General features: G+C 29.2%; 4 protein-coding genes across 4 annotated transcripts; 2 read left to right on the forward strand and 2 right to left on the reverse strand.

The window, feature by feature from the left end:
- The first annotated feature begins 740 nt into the window (after nucleotides 1–740).
- LOC145742773 (myosin light chain 1/3, skeletal muscle isoform-like) lies at nucleotides 741–2,012 on the forward strand. The gene is made up of 6 exons (XM_082560570.1): nucleotides 741–758; nucleotides 982–1,009; nucleotides 1,129–1,269; nucleotides 1,388–1,561; nucleotides 1,726–1,803; nucleotides 1,972–2,012. The coding sequence occupies exons 1-6, from the start codon at nucleotides 756–758 to the stop codon at nucleotides 2,010–2,012; spliced, it is 465 nt and encodes a 154-aa protein (XP_082416696.1). The 5' UTR covers nucleotides 741–755.
- Nucleotides 2,013–3,459: 1,447 nt separating this feature from the next.
- LOC145742237 (myosin light chain 3, skeletal muscle isoform-like) lies at nucleotides 3,460–4,504 on the reverse strand. The gene is made up of 6 exons (XM_082560021.1): nucleotides 4,481–4,504; nucleotides 4,345–4,375; nucleotides 4,074–4,217; nucleotides 3,777–3,950; nucleotides 3,636–3,713; nucleotides 3,460–3,500 (listed from the first exon to the last, which is right to left on the reverse strand). The coding sequence occupies exons 1-6, from the start codon at nucleotides 4,481–4,483 to the stop codon at nucleotides 3,460–3,462; spliced, it is 471 nt and encodes a 156-aa protein (XP_082416147.1). The 5' UTR covers nucleotides 4,484–4,504.
- Nucleotides 4,505–5,189: 685 nt separating this feature from the next.
- On the forward strand, nucleotides 5,190–8,480 carry LOC145742073 (adenylate kinase 8-like). The gene is made up of 12 exons (XM_082559824.1): nucleotides 5,190–5,324; nucleotides 5,408–5,492; nucleotides 5,601–5,650; nucleotides 5,825–5,959; nucleotides 6,144–6,273; nucleotides 6,427–6,599; nucleotides 6,779–6,877; nucleotides 6,996–7,128; nucleotides 7,274–7,473; nucleotides 7,590–7,702; nucleotides 7,904–8,054; nucleotides 8,199–8,480. Exons 1-12 carry the CDS (start codon nucleotides 5,241–5,243, stop codon nucleotides 8,295–8,297), a joined length of 1,452 nt encoding a protein of 483 aa, XP_082415950.1. The 5' UTR covers nucleotides 5,190–5,240; the 3' UTR covers nucleotides 8,298–8,480.
- Nucleotides 8,481–8,656: 176 nt separating this feature from the next.
- On the reverse strand, nucleotides 8,657–16,825 carry LOC145743685 (structural maintenance of chromosomes protein 1A-like). Its single transcript, XM_082561719.1, has 26 exons — nucleotides 16,630–16,825; nucleotides 16,008–16,185; nucleotides 15,795–15,918; nucleotides 15,438–15,597; nucleotides 15,121–15,278; nucleotides 14,790–14,960; nucleotides 14,459–14,617; nucleotides 14,163–14,320; nucleotides 13,825–13,993; nucleotides 13,594–13,749; nucleotides 13,149–13,369; nucleotides 12,795–12,945; nucleotides 12,564–12,599; nucleotides 11,895–12,045; nucleotides 11,670–11,803; nucleotides 11,452–11,568; nucleotides 11,274–11,380; nucleotides 11,015–11,171; nucleotides 10,797–10,922; nucleotides 10,493–10,642; nucleotides 10,162–10,272; nucleotides 9,890–10,084; nucleotides 9,644–9,800; nucleotides 9,320–9,478; nucleotides 9,015–9,142; nucleotides 8,657–8,933 (listed from the first exon to the last, which is right to left on the reverse strand). Exons 1-26 carry the CDS (start codon nucleotides 16,739–16,741, stop codon nucleotides 8,853–8,855), a joined length of 3,726 nt encoding a protein of 1,241 aa, XP_082417845.1. The 5' UTR covers nucleotides 16,742–16,825; the 3' UTR covers nucleotides 8,657–8,852.
- Nucleotides 16,826–17,205: the final 380 nt, after the last annotated feature.

The following is a 17,205-nucleotide window of genomic DNA, read 5'->3' on the forward strand; positions in this document are numbered from 1 at the left end:
CTTTACCTTTTTACAACAACACACAATGTATAAAATGTACTTTAGCTTTAATATATAAACCTGAACATTATATTTGATCCATATCTTTAATTTTTAGGTAAGTAACATTATGCAAATAAAACTTATACATATTAGCCCCAGGGCTATCCAGTTAAAGGATTATCTAAACTGTAGTTTCTATAAACATGGACTTGTACTACATTTTAATTGCAGTTTTCAGTTGGGTTGATTATGCGGTTAGCAAGAAAAAGGTTAATTAGTAATCCACATTACTTTAAAATTCCGCTAAAATGCGGTGACGATATTTCGCAAAACGGTACCGAATATCAGAACAAACAAGGTAACGCATCTTAAGAAGATGCATAAATTATTAAACCGTATATAAATAAATTTAACTTGAAAACTTGAACACGTTAAAAAACACCAGGCGTTGAAATGATCACTGTTAAAGTAAAGTGATGTATTTCACAACCCCTTGAACTTTCGTATTGACAATATTCACAAACATATCAAAGGTCAACTAGGTGATTACAATCCTATATCCAACACCGGAGATTAAAATCTAAACTTTACAGGAGACAGATCGCCTCCTGTTCTAAAGTGATACCGGCTGCCTTATTACGTGCCAATGACGTCACGCCTTGTGACGTCACGCAGTGAGCTTTATATAAAAACCAAGACAGCAATGATAATATCATCCTATTTCAAACTAATTAACTTTGTAAACGAAATAACGAAGATTATTAGAATTCAAAATGGTAAGTTCAAGTTTTCACATTGTAAGAAATTATGGGATTAATGTTCGTTTAAAGTACAGAGATTAAAGTAAAATTAGGGTTGTCAATGGCACAAAAAATGTAAGGCAGGTCTATTACAAGCTAAAGTTAGTTATCAAAAAATTACCTCAAAACAATGCTGAAGTTGTTTTGCTAATATAGAATATTTAAAAAGTTATTAAACTACTGTATTTATATTTTATAGGTTGATTTCACTGACGAACAACTTGATGGTATGTATGTTGTTGTAACTTAACTTCTTTTTAAGAACCTTTTTTCAAAAGATAACAATTTGTAAAAAGAATCTTTATTGTAACTTTTTTAACTCAAAAAAACTTTTTTTATTGAACAGACATCAGAGAAGCTTTTGACATTTTCTCAACATCACCTTCAGAGGTTGCACTTTCATCTGTTGGATCGCTTTTGAGAGCTCTTAATTGTAATCCCAGCAATGATGAAGTTGATAACGTCCTTGGAAGACCCTCCAAAGAAGGTAAATTGCTCATAATTCTATATCTAAATTGATTGAAGTGACCATTAAAATAAACAATGTAAAGGAAATAATTCTGATATCTTTAAAGAAAAAAAAACTTAAGTAAACTTTGTTTCAGACATGGCATCCAAAAGTGTAAAGTTTGAAGAATTTCTTCCAATATACGCACAAACTATGAAAACATCTGTGGTTGGAACATATGACGATCTTGTCGAAGGTTTAAGAGTTTTTGACAAAGAAGGAAACAATACTGTTATGGGAGCTGAGATCAGACACGTGCTTAGAACATTGGGTAAAAAACTAAATATGAATCAATTAAAATCAACTTTTTTAGTCTAAAGTATTTGCAATTAACTAGAGCAAGGATATGTTTAAATTTAATTCTGTAAATAAGGTGTTAAAACTTTATACTAACGAGTGAAGATTTTACTTATATTTGTATTTGTTTAAATACAGGCGAGAAACTAAAACCTGATGAAATAGGTTCAGTTATGGATGGCAAAGAAGATATGAACGGACTTATAGACATTGGAGGTGATCATAATTTAAAATTTGTTTATTTTTAGAAGTATTTGTAATTATTTATCGCTTATGATATATTTTTAATTGAAAAGTTTAAATTTTTTAAAGATATAAAATAAATATAATTTTAAAACATTACCAAGTGCTATTATTTTTAACTTCATTGTTTTTTGTTTTCAGCCTTTTGCAAGTACTTGGTTGGAGAAAAACCCGAAGAATAAATCTACTTCATGAAACAATATCATTTTTTTCCTATTTACGTCAAAAATATTTATTTGTTACATATCATTTCTACGTTGTCAACTGATTTAATTCTTTTTCACATTAATAATATTGTTTTTTTTTTAAATCATAACTAATTGGGAAATAATCAAATAAATAAAATTTTAAAAACAAATTTGTTAAAAAAATATTTCTTTATGGTAAATATTATGTTTTGTGTATTATTTTAAACAGCATTCAAATAAACAATATTCATATTAAATCAAATCGACTGCAATCAATAAATAATTGCGTGTAAATTTTAATACAGAAAGAAACTTATACTACTTTATATTTGGCCGTTAGATTTTGTAATAAACTTAACTAATTAAAACACAACTTCAGTTTAATTTAAAATTAACTGTTGTTTAATGCCATAAACCGTAGTGTTTTATTTATACAACATGATGTACATCATGATTCGGGTATAATGCAACCATCGCACGTTCGAGTGTTAGCGACGCATGGGCCGTACTCGGCAGTTCGAGTATAATGCGACCATCGAACGTTCGAGTGTTAGCGACGCATGGGCCATACTCGGCAGTTCGGGTATATTGCGACCATCGTACGTTCGAGTGTTAGCGACGCATGGGCCATACTCGGCAGTTCAAGTATAATGCGACCATCGAACGTTCGAGTGTTAGCGACGCATGGGCCATACTCGGCAGTTCGGGTATATTGCGACCATCGCGCGTTCGAGTGTTAGCCAGACATGGCCGGATATGGCATCTGGTCGTGTCCTCGACCTTCTGCTTATACATGCCTTTACATCGTTACCCGAGTATGGCCCATGTGTGGCGTATAGCAGGTATTACGATGGTCGGGAACCCGACCAAATGCCACACTAGGGCCTAGCATAGGTAATGCACGGCAACAAATGCCTAGCATGGGCCGGGCTAATGCCAAGTCTAAATTTTTGTCTGTTTTCTTTTTTAAATTAAAAAAGTAATTTTATTAACATAAATAATCTTTAAGTTACAAACCCTTAAGCACGATAAATTCCCTTATTATTTAAACCTTGTTTTTGACTTTGGCCATATCCGTAGAAAAAAGCTATGACCTCAATCAAGGTTTAAATATTTAACGAAGCCTAGCCTACATAAGACAAATTTGTTAAAATTTATTACTTTACACTAATTAAAATTATTTTAAAATGAACATTTTATGTTGCAGTTTAGTTCAATTGTATTTTTTATGTTAGCCTACTTAATTAACAATTTTAAAAAATAATAACAAGAAACAATAAATAAATTTCTAAAACTGTTTACTATTTTATTTTATATTTTTAAGTTTAAGATCTAAATCAAATAACTTTTTCATAAAATACAACAGAAAATATTTGGCAAAATTTATTAACAATTCAGATAAAATCAATTTCAACAAAATAATTAATTTTTTTGAAAATATTTATTCAGTTGGTTCTTCTCCCAAAAGGTACTTGACAAAAGCTAAAAAAAATAAAAATGGGTTTAATCACCATAAACATACGATTTTATATCAACAAACTACAACTTATTCCAGTAAATTAATATTAATTATATACACAATGATAAATAAAGTAAATATATAGAAGTTTAATTTACGATCAATGTTGATGAGTCCGTTAAGATCTTCTTTGCCGTTCATCACCTCATTAATTTCAGCTGGGTTCATTTTTTCGCCTACAAATTTACATAGGTTATTTAGTAAACTTCAGTGGTATATTGTCTTGTTTTCCCACTTACCCAAGGTTCTGAGAACGTGTCTGATCTCGGCTCCCATTACGGTGTTGTTTCCTTCTTTGTCGAAAACTCTTAAACCTTCAACAAGATCGTCAAATGTTCCCGAAACTGAATCCTTGAGAATAGCAGAGTACACTGGCAAAAATTCGTCTAATTTTAAGCTTTTTGCAGCAAAATCTGAAATAAAGCAGTGTTTATAAAATTAAAAACGGTAGCAAAAAATCTCCAAATAAAAGAATGGTCTATTAGACTTAAATATTGCAGAAATCGTGTTTTTCACATAAGACTACATAGTTTTACCTTCTTTAGATGGTTTTCCAAGTGCTGTCATTACTTCTTCGTTGCTTGGGTTGAACCCAAGAGCTCTCAAGATACTTCCAACATCTCCGTATTCGATTTGAAGGTCGACGGTTTTGGAATAAATTTCGAAAGCTTCTTTGATATCTTAAAAGTAAAAGTGTTACAATCAGATTTGATTTAATAACATTAATATAAGTTTAAAACCTTCAAAGAACTTAATATTGTTATTTGTAAGTAAATTAAATTGTCAACATAAAGAATAACTTTTTACCTTCCATAGTTTGTTCTGGGATTTCAGCGGCCTAAAAATATATATAAAAGAAATTCAATATTTAATTTACCATTTTATAATTTTATATAACCAATAGACTAAAAGCAGTATACTACGTTGTATTATACCCACTTACCATTTTAATTTTTAATATTTCAGTTGAGAATAGAAATAAATAGCTAGATCAAATTGATTGTTGAGACAATGATGATATTTCTATCAATGTCTTCAGCTTATATAGTCCCACATGTGATATGACGTCATTAACACGTAGTGATGTCACGAACACCTTTCATTAATGAATCACACATACTAATGTGATGATGTATAAAAAACAGCTGTATATGTTAGCATCATTTAAAATTTATAGTGTTAATTAAACATCGGTTTACATCGGCATTACATTATTATTAAGCCCTTTTACATGGGGCGTTTAATCGCGTTCCGAAACGGGTTGCGAACGCGACTCTCTCCTATTTTCGCTGACTCACGTATTTGAGAGAATTAAACGGATTCGAAACGCGTTGCAACTGAAATCTCTTGCTTTAGTTTTTTTATTAACATTTTTTACTTACAACATATTCAATTGCTGCTTCTTTAATAAACCGCTAAAGGTCGGTCAAATTTTAGGATTTAAATTCCGTAACGGGTGTTCACTTTAGCTTTTGTTAAATTAAAAAAACAATTTATTGTACTTATAGTAAATAAATAAAAAAATTAGGAACAGATTTAAGTTGTTCTTTGTAAAATAAATATTGTTTTTTAAAGTTAACCTAAAATAATATAAGTTACTACAATGTAATTTAAAAAGTGTTTACCCAAATTAAACTGTTACCATAACTACACGAAAAACTTGATTTTTTACGTTTTAAAGTTGATAGATTAGTAACATAAAAATGGATGCAACAAAAAAACCACTCCGAATACCTCCACAATTTGGCATTTACGCCGAAGAACATGGCATATTTGATATGTACAAGGTAAGTATTTAAAAAAAATTAAAAATAGTTATTTTAAAATAACAGTTTTTTTAAATACATATCGATAATAAAATTATTTTTAGCGACTGTTAAGCCAACTAATAGTTGACAAACCTGAAGAACCGTTACAATTTATGATAGATTGGCTAAAAAGAGACAACAATGATGGTAATATATTACATTTTAAATACTACACCCTGTTTGTTTTTGGGTTGTTTGGTTGTACATAATTGCATTATATCGACAATGGTGACATATTTAATTTTAAATTTTCAGTTTCAAAGATTGCTATAATTGGACCACCAGCAAGTGGAAAGAGTGGAATAGTAAGATAATCATTTTCATAACCTAATTTTTCCTTTGAACCATGATTTTTGCTCAACTTAGTGGTTATTTAACCATTGACCATATTTTACTCAACTAATAACTATTTACTTGTATTTTGATCCATGTTAAAAACTTTCATAAGCAACTAATTATTAAAATTACCATACTTTTAGAGTGCAGGGTTAAGTAAGAAAATAAACTCAGTTCACATCAACAGTGAAGGTTTGTTGGATGATGAATTATCAGATGATGCTCAGGAGGTTAAAAAACTTATGGCCGACAATAAACCTGTACCAGACAAACTTTGGGTAAGTAAAATAAATCTCAAATAAAGTAATACAGTGACTGCTTTTATTCTATTTAAAATACCATTTAAACAGAATTAGATAATTTAAATAAATGTAACCTATAAAGGTTTTTAACATACAATTGAACTACAAACTTCTAGTAAGATTTTAGTGCCGGCATTATCTAGTAATTTTTTTATTTTAGGTAAATTTAATCCATGATAGATTAACTCGCAAGGATTGTTTGCGAAGAGGTTTTATTTTGGAGGGTTTTCCGCAGAACAGACAGCAAGCAATTCAGTTACAATCACTTGGTGTTATTTTAAAACATGTCGGTCAGTAAATTTATATTTCTATAAATATTTTAAATGTTAAACAAAGGTTTTGAACAAAACTTCACCAGTTAAAAAAAAACAATGGAGCATTTGGTATAAACACTAAACAATTTTTCGTATCAGTAACTAAAAAACTTATATATTAAATTTTAGTTGTCTTGGAAGCACCTGGTCTTGTTTTAATCGAGAGGCAATCCGGTAAAAGAGTGGACCCGATTACAGGTGATGTATACCACACAACATTTGATTGGCCACAAGATCCAACTGTACAAGCCAGATTACTCGAACCTAGTGGAATAGCCGAAAAGGAAACAAGAAAAAACTTGGTAAAAAATTACTTACAGTATTTTTAAAACAAAAGTTTTTATTAAGAGCAAATTCTTTACACATTAACCTTTTTATGTAATTTTTTTGTTATACTTAATGTATACATACATTACATGTATACATACATGTATATTCTGTTATACTCATTATTAACATATTATTTATTTTATTTTTTTAGAATGATTATACAAGGCATATTGATGGAGTTTTAGCTACATGTCCCAACATTCACAAGAAGATAAATGCTGATCAACCCAAAGCTGATGTCTTGGCACAAGTAAGAAAATTTCACAAAAAATACACGCAACTGTATATATATATACACACAATTGAGATAAAATTGTCACAATCTAACATTGTTGTACTATTTAAATATACATATTTTCTTTTTTTAGACTTTAACATTTATAAATACACAACTACGATCAGAGGCTCCTCATACACCGAGAATATTGTTGATTGGACCAGCTGGATGTGGAAAAAGTTGTATGGCAGCTAAGCTGGCAGATAAATACAAAATTGTTGATGGTAATAATTTAAACTATTTTTTGATTGATTTTATAGGAACAGAATAAAATTGTTATATTTAAAACAAATTTTAATGTTGTTATATATTGCAGTTACATTTTCTAATTATAAGAAATTTATTGAAATTAAATTTTTCTACATTTAGTATCATGTGGCACTTTAATCAAAGAACAAGTTGCCAATGAATCAAGGTTGGGTGAAGCTGTAAAATATTATGTCACATCTAAACAGAAAGTACCGAACAATCTTGTATCAAAAATTATATCTGATCGATTGACAAAATTGGATGCTTCCTCGAGAGGTTGGGTGTTGCATGGATATCCACTTACCAGGGAACAAGCAGAGGTAAAACAAATATTAATGTGTAAATATAACAATCAAAGATAGTTTGCACAGAAAAAAATCTTAAAATCGCTTTAGTTAAAGACTAAGAAACATAAGAAATTGTTTTGTTATTTCAGAGTTTGGCAGATAGTGGATTAAAACCGAACCGAATTTATTTCATGGATATTCCTGATGATTGTGTTATTGAAAGATTGTGCTACAGATTAACTGATCCAGTTAGTGGGGAAAGGTATCTCATATATTTTGAGACTTGTAAAAGAATATTTAAAAAATTTGCACCTTTAACTGGAAATATTTTGATTGTTACAAACAATTTAAAAAACTTTTTAAAAAGGAAATCATTAACCTAAGTAATGATTAATTTTAACCCAAACTGTTTTTTTTTTATTTTTGTGCATCAACATGAAAATTCCTTCATTTTTTTACAAAGGTATCATACATTATACAACCCTCCACGCTCATCCGAAGTTAAACAAAGATGTCTTCAACATCCAAATGATAGCGAGGAGGCAGTAAAACAATGTCTCAACGAGTACAATCAGTTTCGTGAGGAGCTAACTGAATACTACAGTGAGGAAGGGGTAAGAATAGTTAAAAAAAATAATGTCAATTTTGTAATCATATTAATATATAAGGTCAAATGAAATGACATTAGCTTTTTTGATCTTCACAAAATAGTAAAATCAAGAATAATGATTAATAAGTATTTCGTTACATTATTACAGGCTGTTAGAATAAATGCTGATCAAGATCCACAAACTGTATTTGAATACATTGAGAGCATACTGGCCAACCCTCTACCTAAAACTTTGGGCCAAGATTAACTTTTTTACAACAGATTTGTCAATAAATACAAATATACTTTAACATTTTTTTGTTAAATGTATATAAGTAACTGTTTAATTGTTACATTTATATAATCTAAAATGAATAGACCACCATTTCATCATTAAAATATTATTGTTGTTTTGTTTCTAATTATTTTTATATTTAAAAAAAAAAATTAAATTGTACAGGCCCTTGTTGTTAGTAAAAAAAATTAGTTTAAGAAATTAATAAAACTAGTTTAGGAAGATTAGTTTATCAAAATTTGGTTTGAACTAATTATAACAAATAAACAAAGCTCTCTCCAACAAAACTTGTTACAATCATCAAAACCAATTTCTTTTTTCAATAACTTTTTTTTATTTAACATATGTACAATATCAAACTAGTAACAAAAATTTTCGAAGTTCACAAAAAGCTGGCAGTGAAATATTTTGTCTCGGTTGTAATTTTTTAGTTGCTATTCAATAATTTTACAAAAACCTAAAAAAGAAGAACAAGAACAAAACAATAACTAACAAGGTTCTGTTTGGTTTCATTTAACAATAAGTTGTTTAAGAATCAGTTGGGGCAACATCTGGATAACAACCTAAATCCAAGGAAACCACTTGACTGGCAATACAACCATCTCTTTGCTAAAAAATAAAAACTCCATAAGTGATTAAAAAAAAAGAAAAATTAAAAAAAATAAATATATTTGTTCAAAAATAACTTACCACAGGGTATATGCCAACTATTGCATCCACCTTATTGTAAAACTCTTCCTTCAGTGAGATAACAATACATTGAACCTTCTGTGAGATTTGTTTGATATACTCAGCAACTTTTCCAATGTTTGTGTTATCTTTAAGGGAAAAAAAATTAATAAATTTTAAATTATAAAAAAATGGCACTTAAATTTGTATATAAATTACATTAATTACAGGACAATAAAAAATAAATAAATTTATAAAACAAAATAATGTTGGTCAAAAAAACATTATTAAAACTTTAGTATTAAAAACTTGAGATTGTTTATTACCAAGAGCAGCATCAATTTCATCAAGAACAAAGAATGGAGATGGTTGGTAGTTATGGATTGCAAATATAAGAGCCAGGGCAGCCACAGTTTTCTCCCCTCCACTTAAATTATCCATCGGCCGAAATCGCTTACCAGGTGCAACACAAGTGTAAGACATACCTGGGCAGGATTATCAAAAATTTATTGGGCAAAAAATAAGAATAAATTTAAAAATTTAAAAGGTTAAGTTAATACATTTAAGTTATTTAATTTATTATGTGTTTTTTGTTAGTTTTTTTGTTAACTATCAAACAATAATATTTTGATATTTTTTTTTAAAATAACCTTCTAAATAAGGTTCTTCCTGATTTTCAGGACTGAGAATAGCTTGAGCACTGTTATTTCTTGACAGATCTTTGTAAATGTCATCTATTTTGGTTGACACATAACCAAAACACTGAATAAATCGTTCCATTCTCTGCCTTTTTACTGTCTCAAAATCCTACAAATTTATGAAAAAACAATATTTTAAAATTTAAATTAGAACACAAATAATTTAACAAACAAATAAAAATAAATATTCGATCAAACCTGTTTTGATTTCTTGGCCCTTCGTCGAATATTATCAAACTGATCTTTCGATTCATGATATCTTGATTTTACTTCGTCCAAATGAACATTTGCTTTTGTGTTTGGTAGCGCCACCCGCTGGATGGTGTTGTTTAAATCCAACATTCGATTCTGGAGTCGATCACCTTCACGCTTCACTTCATCAAGATCAAGGTTCTAAAGTTTAAATATTTAAATAAATTTCATGTTTTTCCATCAAATTTTCTCTTTAAATTTTTTTCTCATTCAATCACCTTTAGATCTGATGGTAATTTCTTATAGTCCACCTCTAATTTTTCCTCTTTCTCAAAAATCACACTTGTGTTTTGACTCGATGAAGTTCCAGAAGAGATTTCCATTGATTCCTGGTAATTAAATTGATCAAAAATTTACATTCAAGTCAAAAAGCTTAAAAAAATTAAAGATATAAAAAAAATAAAAATTTTTATGAGCTTTGTTTTCAAAAATAATATGATCATTATTTAAATTTTTATTAAATTTTACCAAAAACATAACCCAACAAGTTTAACAGAGATATTATTAAGGTCAAGTGTAAAATATCATAATAATAATAACATTACTTACAGATGGCTCAATTTCAGACAATGTTCCTTTCTTAAAAGAAAGGGGAACACCTTCCATCTTCGATTGTTGAAGAAGTGAATGTTTGTATTCTCTGCTTTGATCCAATTTCAACTCTTGAGCTGTTATGTTCTTCTGAAAGTGACTTATTTCCTGGCAGAAGAAATAAGAAAATTAATATCTAAATATTAAGCCTTCTTAATACAAGACTTTATTTATAAAACCTTATTTTTTTAACTTTGTGTTACAATATTAGTATTACACTGTAAATAGTTAATTCATTTTAACACCAAAATATTTAATTTACTTTGTTGACTCTCGCATTTTCCTTCCTAATTTCCTCAATCTCTGTCGCTTTATCTTCCCCATCTCTCTTTCTTGACATCTTTTTTGTCTTAAAATCTTGCAACTCTTCCTCTGTTTCTTGTATTGACTAAAAATATTTGTGATAAAAATCATCAAGATTGGAATCAAAATTATGCATTTGGATACAAACCAAGTAATATCAATCTTTTTTTTCAATACCTTCATTGCCTTTTTCTCTTCTCTCTTATGTTTATCTATATTATGTTCGTCACTTTTTATCATTTCTTTCCACTTGGTGACATTCTGGTGAGTATCACCTGAAGTCTCATAAGCAAGTTGGTTCTGAATTCGACTTTTTTGTGTGTCAAATTCCAATCTAATTGTAATAAAAAGTTGTTTAATTTTCAAGAAATATTTTAATAACAAACAATACCCATGTGCCATGATCATACTAATAATTTATAAAGAGCTCTTTCACCTTTTTTTCATGGTTTCTTGTTGTCTTCTCAATTCTCTTTCCTCGTAAACACGAATATTAGGTACTCCAATTTGAGCACAGAATGTTTGAAATACTTTATCCTCAACCTAACACAAGATCATACAAGAAATTATAAGCATACAATTTTTAAAGTAAGAAAAATATGAACACTGTTTACCTCATTCATTGCATCTCTGTAATTTTCTATCTCAGTTTTCTTTTTCTCCATTCTTTCCTCAATTTCCATAAACCTTGGCTCAAAATTTTGCAAATTTCTTTCCAATTCCTCAATTTTCTACAGAGTGTCATTTAAAGAACAAAAAATTAATATAATATATACTAAAACTGTTTATGCATTAATTCTTGTATAAACAATTTTTTTTTAAAATAACATACTGAGCTATGCTCCTTCATGCTTCTGTTTTCAGTGTTATCCAAATCACTTTGTGAATATTTAATTCTGTTCTCCAAACCTCCAATTTGACTTATTACATTCTTTAAATCTGCCTCTTTACGACGCTTCTTCATCTCTGTATAAACATCCACAAATAAAGCAGGATTGGAATAATAACAACAATAATAAACAATTTTTTTTTAATTTTTTTTTATAAAAATGTTAACCTTGTTTTAGTTCCTCTGTCAATTTTTCCTTTCTTGATTGCAGTTGATCCAAAACTTTTTCATCCCATCTTTGAGCTTTCTTCCTCAGATCTGTTGCTCCTCCTGAAATGACACCGGACTTCTGGAAGAGAGTTCCATCCAAAGCAACTGCCTGTTTGTATTTAAAAAAAAATACTTGATTGCTTTTGTTTGATTTTTAAAAAGTGTAAATTTGTTAAAGAAACTTTTTACCTCTATGGGCATAAATTATAATAATAATAACTTTGGTGAAAGTTATATTTTTCTTGTTAAGTCAAATTAGAAATTATCATATTTGCATGCTTTAGCAATCCCAACTATATTCAAGTGAAGTCATATTTAATTATTAACAAAATCATTTTATAAATACACAACACACCAAACCACTCCATGCAATTGCATAGACACAAACCAAGTAAAAGAAGGCATAAAAGATAAAACTAGACACAAGTTGGAAAAAATAGATTAGTAAGCATTAGATTATGCAAATGCATTTTAGGTTGAAAATTTATTATTTTAATTAAATGAAACATCCATGCTTGGTTAGTGATTAGAAAATTGCTTAAAATGCATGTGATAATTAATAAAAATAATCACAAAATTTATTAGTATTAATGAGATTGCAAACAAGCAGTGTTTTCATATAATAACCTGATTTCTTTTTCCCTCTTGGTATCCATAAGAGTCCTTATTATTAATGTCAATATTATTATTATCCTTATTTTTAGTGCCAATAATATTATTATTTATTTTTAAAACAGTCTTTTTAAAATTTAGATGTAAAATATATCTAGTTTAATAAAAAATAATTTTAATTTAACAAATTTTAAAGAGGCATCATAGCTCTTTTTATAAAGGTAACCTACTACTTTATTGATTTACCTTTTGTTTAATCTGTCCAAAAGCCACTTTTCTTGCATCGTCAGCAGTCTCACACACCAACGAGTTACCACATGTAAACATAAGAGCTCGTTTTATAGCTGGAAGCTCGTACTTGATCACATCTATCACAAGTTTTACTCCCTTGGGGTCTCTAAAAGTTTAAAATAAACATATTTATCATACAAGCCAAACCTCTGAGCATAGCTTTTATATACTGTTAAATTTAAAAATTGTTTAAGTTTATCTAAGTGCTGGGCATACTTAGTTAAAAGTAACCAAAAAATTATTAATTTGTTTTTTTTTTTATAATTTTTAAAGCGAACAGTGTAATATAATATTGCCAAAACTTCTTACTTTATTTCTCTAAGTTGTTCATTAACAGGCTTAGCATCTATGTAATCAAGTGGTAAAAAAGTCTCTGGTTCGACACATTGTTCTTTCATGTACTGGATACAATCTCTCGCTGTTTTTTCATTGTCACAGACAATGGCGAGCATGTATTTTCCCAGCACTTTGGTGATTGCAATCTTGTATTTGTTGTGAATTGGCTCGCATAAATGCAATACTCTGCCATACTAAACGATGACAGATTGATTAAATAAAAAAGTAATTAAAGGTTTAATATGTAATTTGACAATATTAAAAAATGGCAAAAACAAAACGAAAAATTTGCTTTTCAATATAAAATTAATTTTTTATGTGCTTTTTTAAGCAGAAAAAATAAAAAGACCTTACACTAATGCAATTAAATTTCATAAAAATAAAATTTGAAATAAAAAAAAAATTATTTAGGACCCACCACTCCAGGAAACAATCGTTGCAGTGTTTCCAAAAGTTCAACTCTTTTTTTCTGCCGAGAACTCTCTGTGCGGTCAACCTTAGCATCTCCCTGTTTCCTCATCACATCTTCCAACTCTATGTTGATCTCCCGGATCCTTTCAAAAGAACTTTGAACCTAAAAATAAGATAACATGAGCAAAGAAATTAAAAAAACAAAAAATTAATAACTTGAAATAAATCAAATTTTTACCTGATTTTCAAGTTCAGATTTCAACTTTTTATGTTCAGCTAAAGTTTTTCTGCTGGTCTCGATATATTCTCGTAATTTATCAACTCTGGATGTTGACTCTTCCAGCTCCTTCTTCTTTTGACGCTGATATGCCAACAGTTCACTCTTCTTTCTTCTCTCTGCATCCAATCTATTAGAAAAAAAAATTAATGGCAGGACATCTAGATGGTAGTTTAGTTTTAGGTCAACGTAAAATATTAATTTTATTTTAAATAAACTCATTTTGACAAATCAACAAATATAACTTCCAATGCTTATTTTCTTAAATGATTAACTGCTATGGACATTACATAACTTACTTTTCTTGATCATTTTGTTGTTCTCTTTGATATTTTTCGATCTCTGTATTAATACTTGTTGACCTTCTTGCCGCATCCTCCTTCAGTTTGTTGTACTCGTTGATTTGCGACTCTTCCAACTCCAAGTTTCTCCCCTCCGTCCTACTCTGCTGCTCTATCTAGTAAGGAAGAGATAAAAAGAATAATTTTAGTTTAACTTTTCTGTATAACTACAACAACTATAAAAAATGACTACATAAATATAATGAAAAATACCAAAGTAAAAAGTCATGAAATAACAGAACAAAAATTGGTACCATGCCATCAAACTCGATTTGCTTTTTCTCAACATCTTCAAGTTGTTGTTGAAGATCCCGTATAACATGCATGTGACTTTCATGTCTGTTCTCAGCACTTCGAAGCGATTTTTTTGCTGATTCGAGTTTCTTCATCACAAAATTTGTATTTTCCTTAGCCTAAATTAAAAATTCAGATTAAGAAAGTAACAACAGTTAAAGATTATTCAGTTATCTCCCTTTTTACATTAAATTTTAATGCAATGATTTATTATATTTATATATATTAGCAAAAAAATTAATTTATATCATATACATTTAAAATATAGGCTATTTATTTTAAAAGTATGACCTTTATGTACAACGGTCTTTTCTTGTTTAACTCAGTTTCTTTCTCTTGTATTCTTTTCTCCAATGCTGAGAGCTCTCTCAAAATTTTACCCTGTTCCTGCTTTTTTTTTTTGATCTCCTCTTCATATCTCTCTTTCTTCTTTGTGTGGTTTCTGATATCTCGATTCTTTGTCTAAAAAAGCGTTAAAAATTGTTAAACAGTTGTTTGTAAATATTTTTAAAAAAGTACAGCAATATTACACCCAGTTTTATAAATGAGATTTAGCTTTTAAATTATTACATAATAAAATTTATAAAATGCACTCAAATCTCTATAAAAGCCGATTTGTTACCTCTGTTTCCATTTTAATATTTTCAATCTCTCTTTCATTGTAATACAACTGATACAACATGTTTTGAAGACGAAGAGTGTTATATTCATCCTGTAATTTGTTGTATTTCTCCGCTTCATCCTTCTCCATCTTTGCTTCTTTTCTCTCAGCAGCAATTCCTAATAAAAGTAAAAGTTTTACAAATATTAGAGCTTAAAATTAATTAAAGAAATTTTTCACCGAAAGGTTTCTTTTTTAAAAACCAGTCTGGTATCTACAGACAGATTTCGTTTTATAACACAACACCATTATTTTAAAATTTTTTTAATAAAACCAACCTCTTTTCTTGTGATATGAAGATTGAGCTTCTTGCTCAGCTCTCGACATCTCAAGTTTGGCTCGATCATATTCCTCTTTAAACTCGTTGGAGCCACTAATCTCCTCAAACAACTGAGTTCTTTCTTTTGGATTTTTCATGGCAATTGACTCAACTTGACCCTGGTTTCACCAAATGAAAAGTATGATATGTTTTGAATTTTGGTATTTAACATGAGCAATAGGTCTATATAAAATATATGCAGAAATTGGCAAACGTACCTTACTTTTTTAAAACAAATAGAGGCTAATAACAATATAATAAAAATAAAATCACGTAAACATTTTTGATATAAGACTATTTAAACTTAATAACACACCTGAAACACCAAAAAGTTTTTAACTTTAATAAAAATGTGAATCTTTTCCATTTCCTTGTTATAATCAGCATGGGAAACAACTTTATCGTTAATTCGATGTTCTGCTGAAGTAGTTTTAATAATCCTAAAGCAAAATTGTAACAAAAAATTAACAATATGAATTACTAACAAAATGGTATTCAAAAAGTTAACTAAAAATAAAGACAAAGTTACCTTGAAAACTCCATTTTCTCGCCAGAGTCATAACAAAACGTGGCACATACTCTTGCTCGATTGGCTACTGGCCGACCAATAGGAGCTCCATGAATTAAATCTGATAACTTTTTCACCCTCAAACTACTGGTTTTTTCACCAAGTACAAAGCTAATTGCATCCATGAGATTAGATTTTCCTGTGCATAAAAAATATTATTCAGCGACTTCAACTGGCATTTGTAATCAGGTAAAGAAATAAAGGTAAGAACACTTGCTACACCACACATGAGGTCGTGGGTTCAATCCCCACTGAGCTCATGCTGTAGCGCCCTCGAATAATGCGCTATGAACGGTACGAACTCCTGCTGAGTCAGCACTTAATCAGCAGCATAATTATCGGGCAATTATAGTCTCTATAATATCCCAAACTACCACAGGCAACTCGAGACTGGGTCATGAACATAGAGTAACATCATGTTACTCTATGTTTAAAACTGATGTTACTCTATGTTTAAGTCGCGCATTCGACTTTCCCACATCGAGGATAAAGATATATACACAAAAAAAAAATTAAAACTATGCGATAAAACTGACAAATAATTTTTACTGTTCAGTCAAGTTGATTCTAGTTTTAAAATTACCTGATCCATTTGGTCCAATAATAGCCGTAAATCGTTTAAATGGAATTAGAATTTTCCCGCGATAAGATTTGAAATCTTCCACTTCAATACTTGCCAAGAAACCCCCACTCATTATTACTTGTAGGCTTATAGCAGTGTTACACTTTGTATAAACCTATTAATTAAAAAATGAATATTTAAACCAGAGCATGTGCAGAATATCAGTTTTTTGGTGTTCGGACAGCACGTTATGGCAATTTTTTGTGCGTGCGCAAAATTTAAAAAGCAAATCAAATACGCTCAACAATTTTAAAAATGTATCAAAAATATTTTTGTTGAATTTAAACAAAGGTGTGAAAAATTATTAAGAATTTTTAATACTTAAGCATATCACATCAGCGTAGGAGTATTTATAAAAATTTTAGCGTTGTTAAAAATAAAACAATGGCCGGCGGGAAAATAAACAAGCGTTGTAACAAATTAAAGTTTTGGTCGAAAATAAGTATAACCAAAAAATAAACTTTAAAAATTAAAAGCATCCCATTTAATTTTATTTTTTTTTATAAAGTACTATAAGTTTTGTTTTCATTAAGACAA

This window comes from Corella eumyota, chromosome 2 (genome assembly GCF_963082875.1).
Source record: "Corella eumyota chromosome 2, kaCorEumy4.1, whole genome shotgun sequence".
In the NCBI taxonomy this organism is placed as follows: domain Eukaryota; kingdom Metazoa; phylum Chordata; class Ascidiacea; order Phlebobranchia; family Corellidae; genus Corella; species Corella eumyota.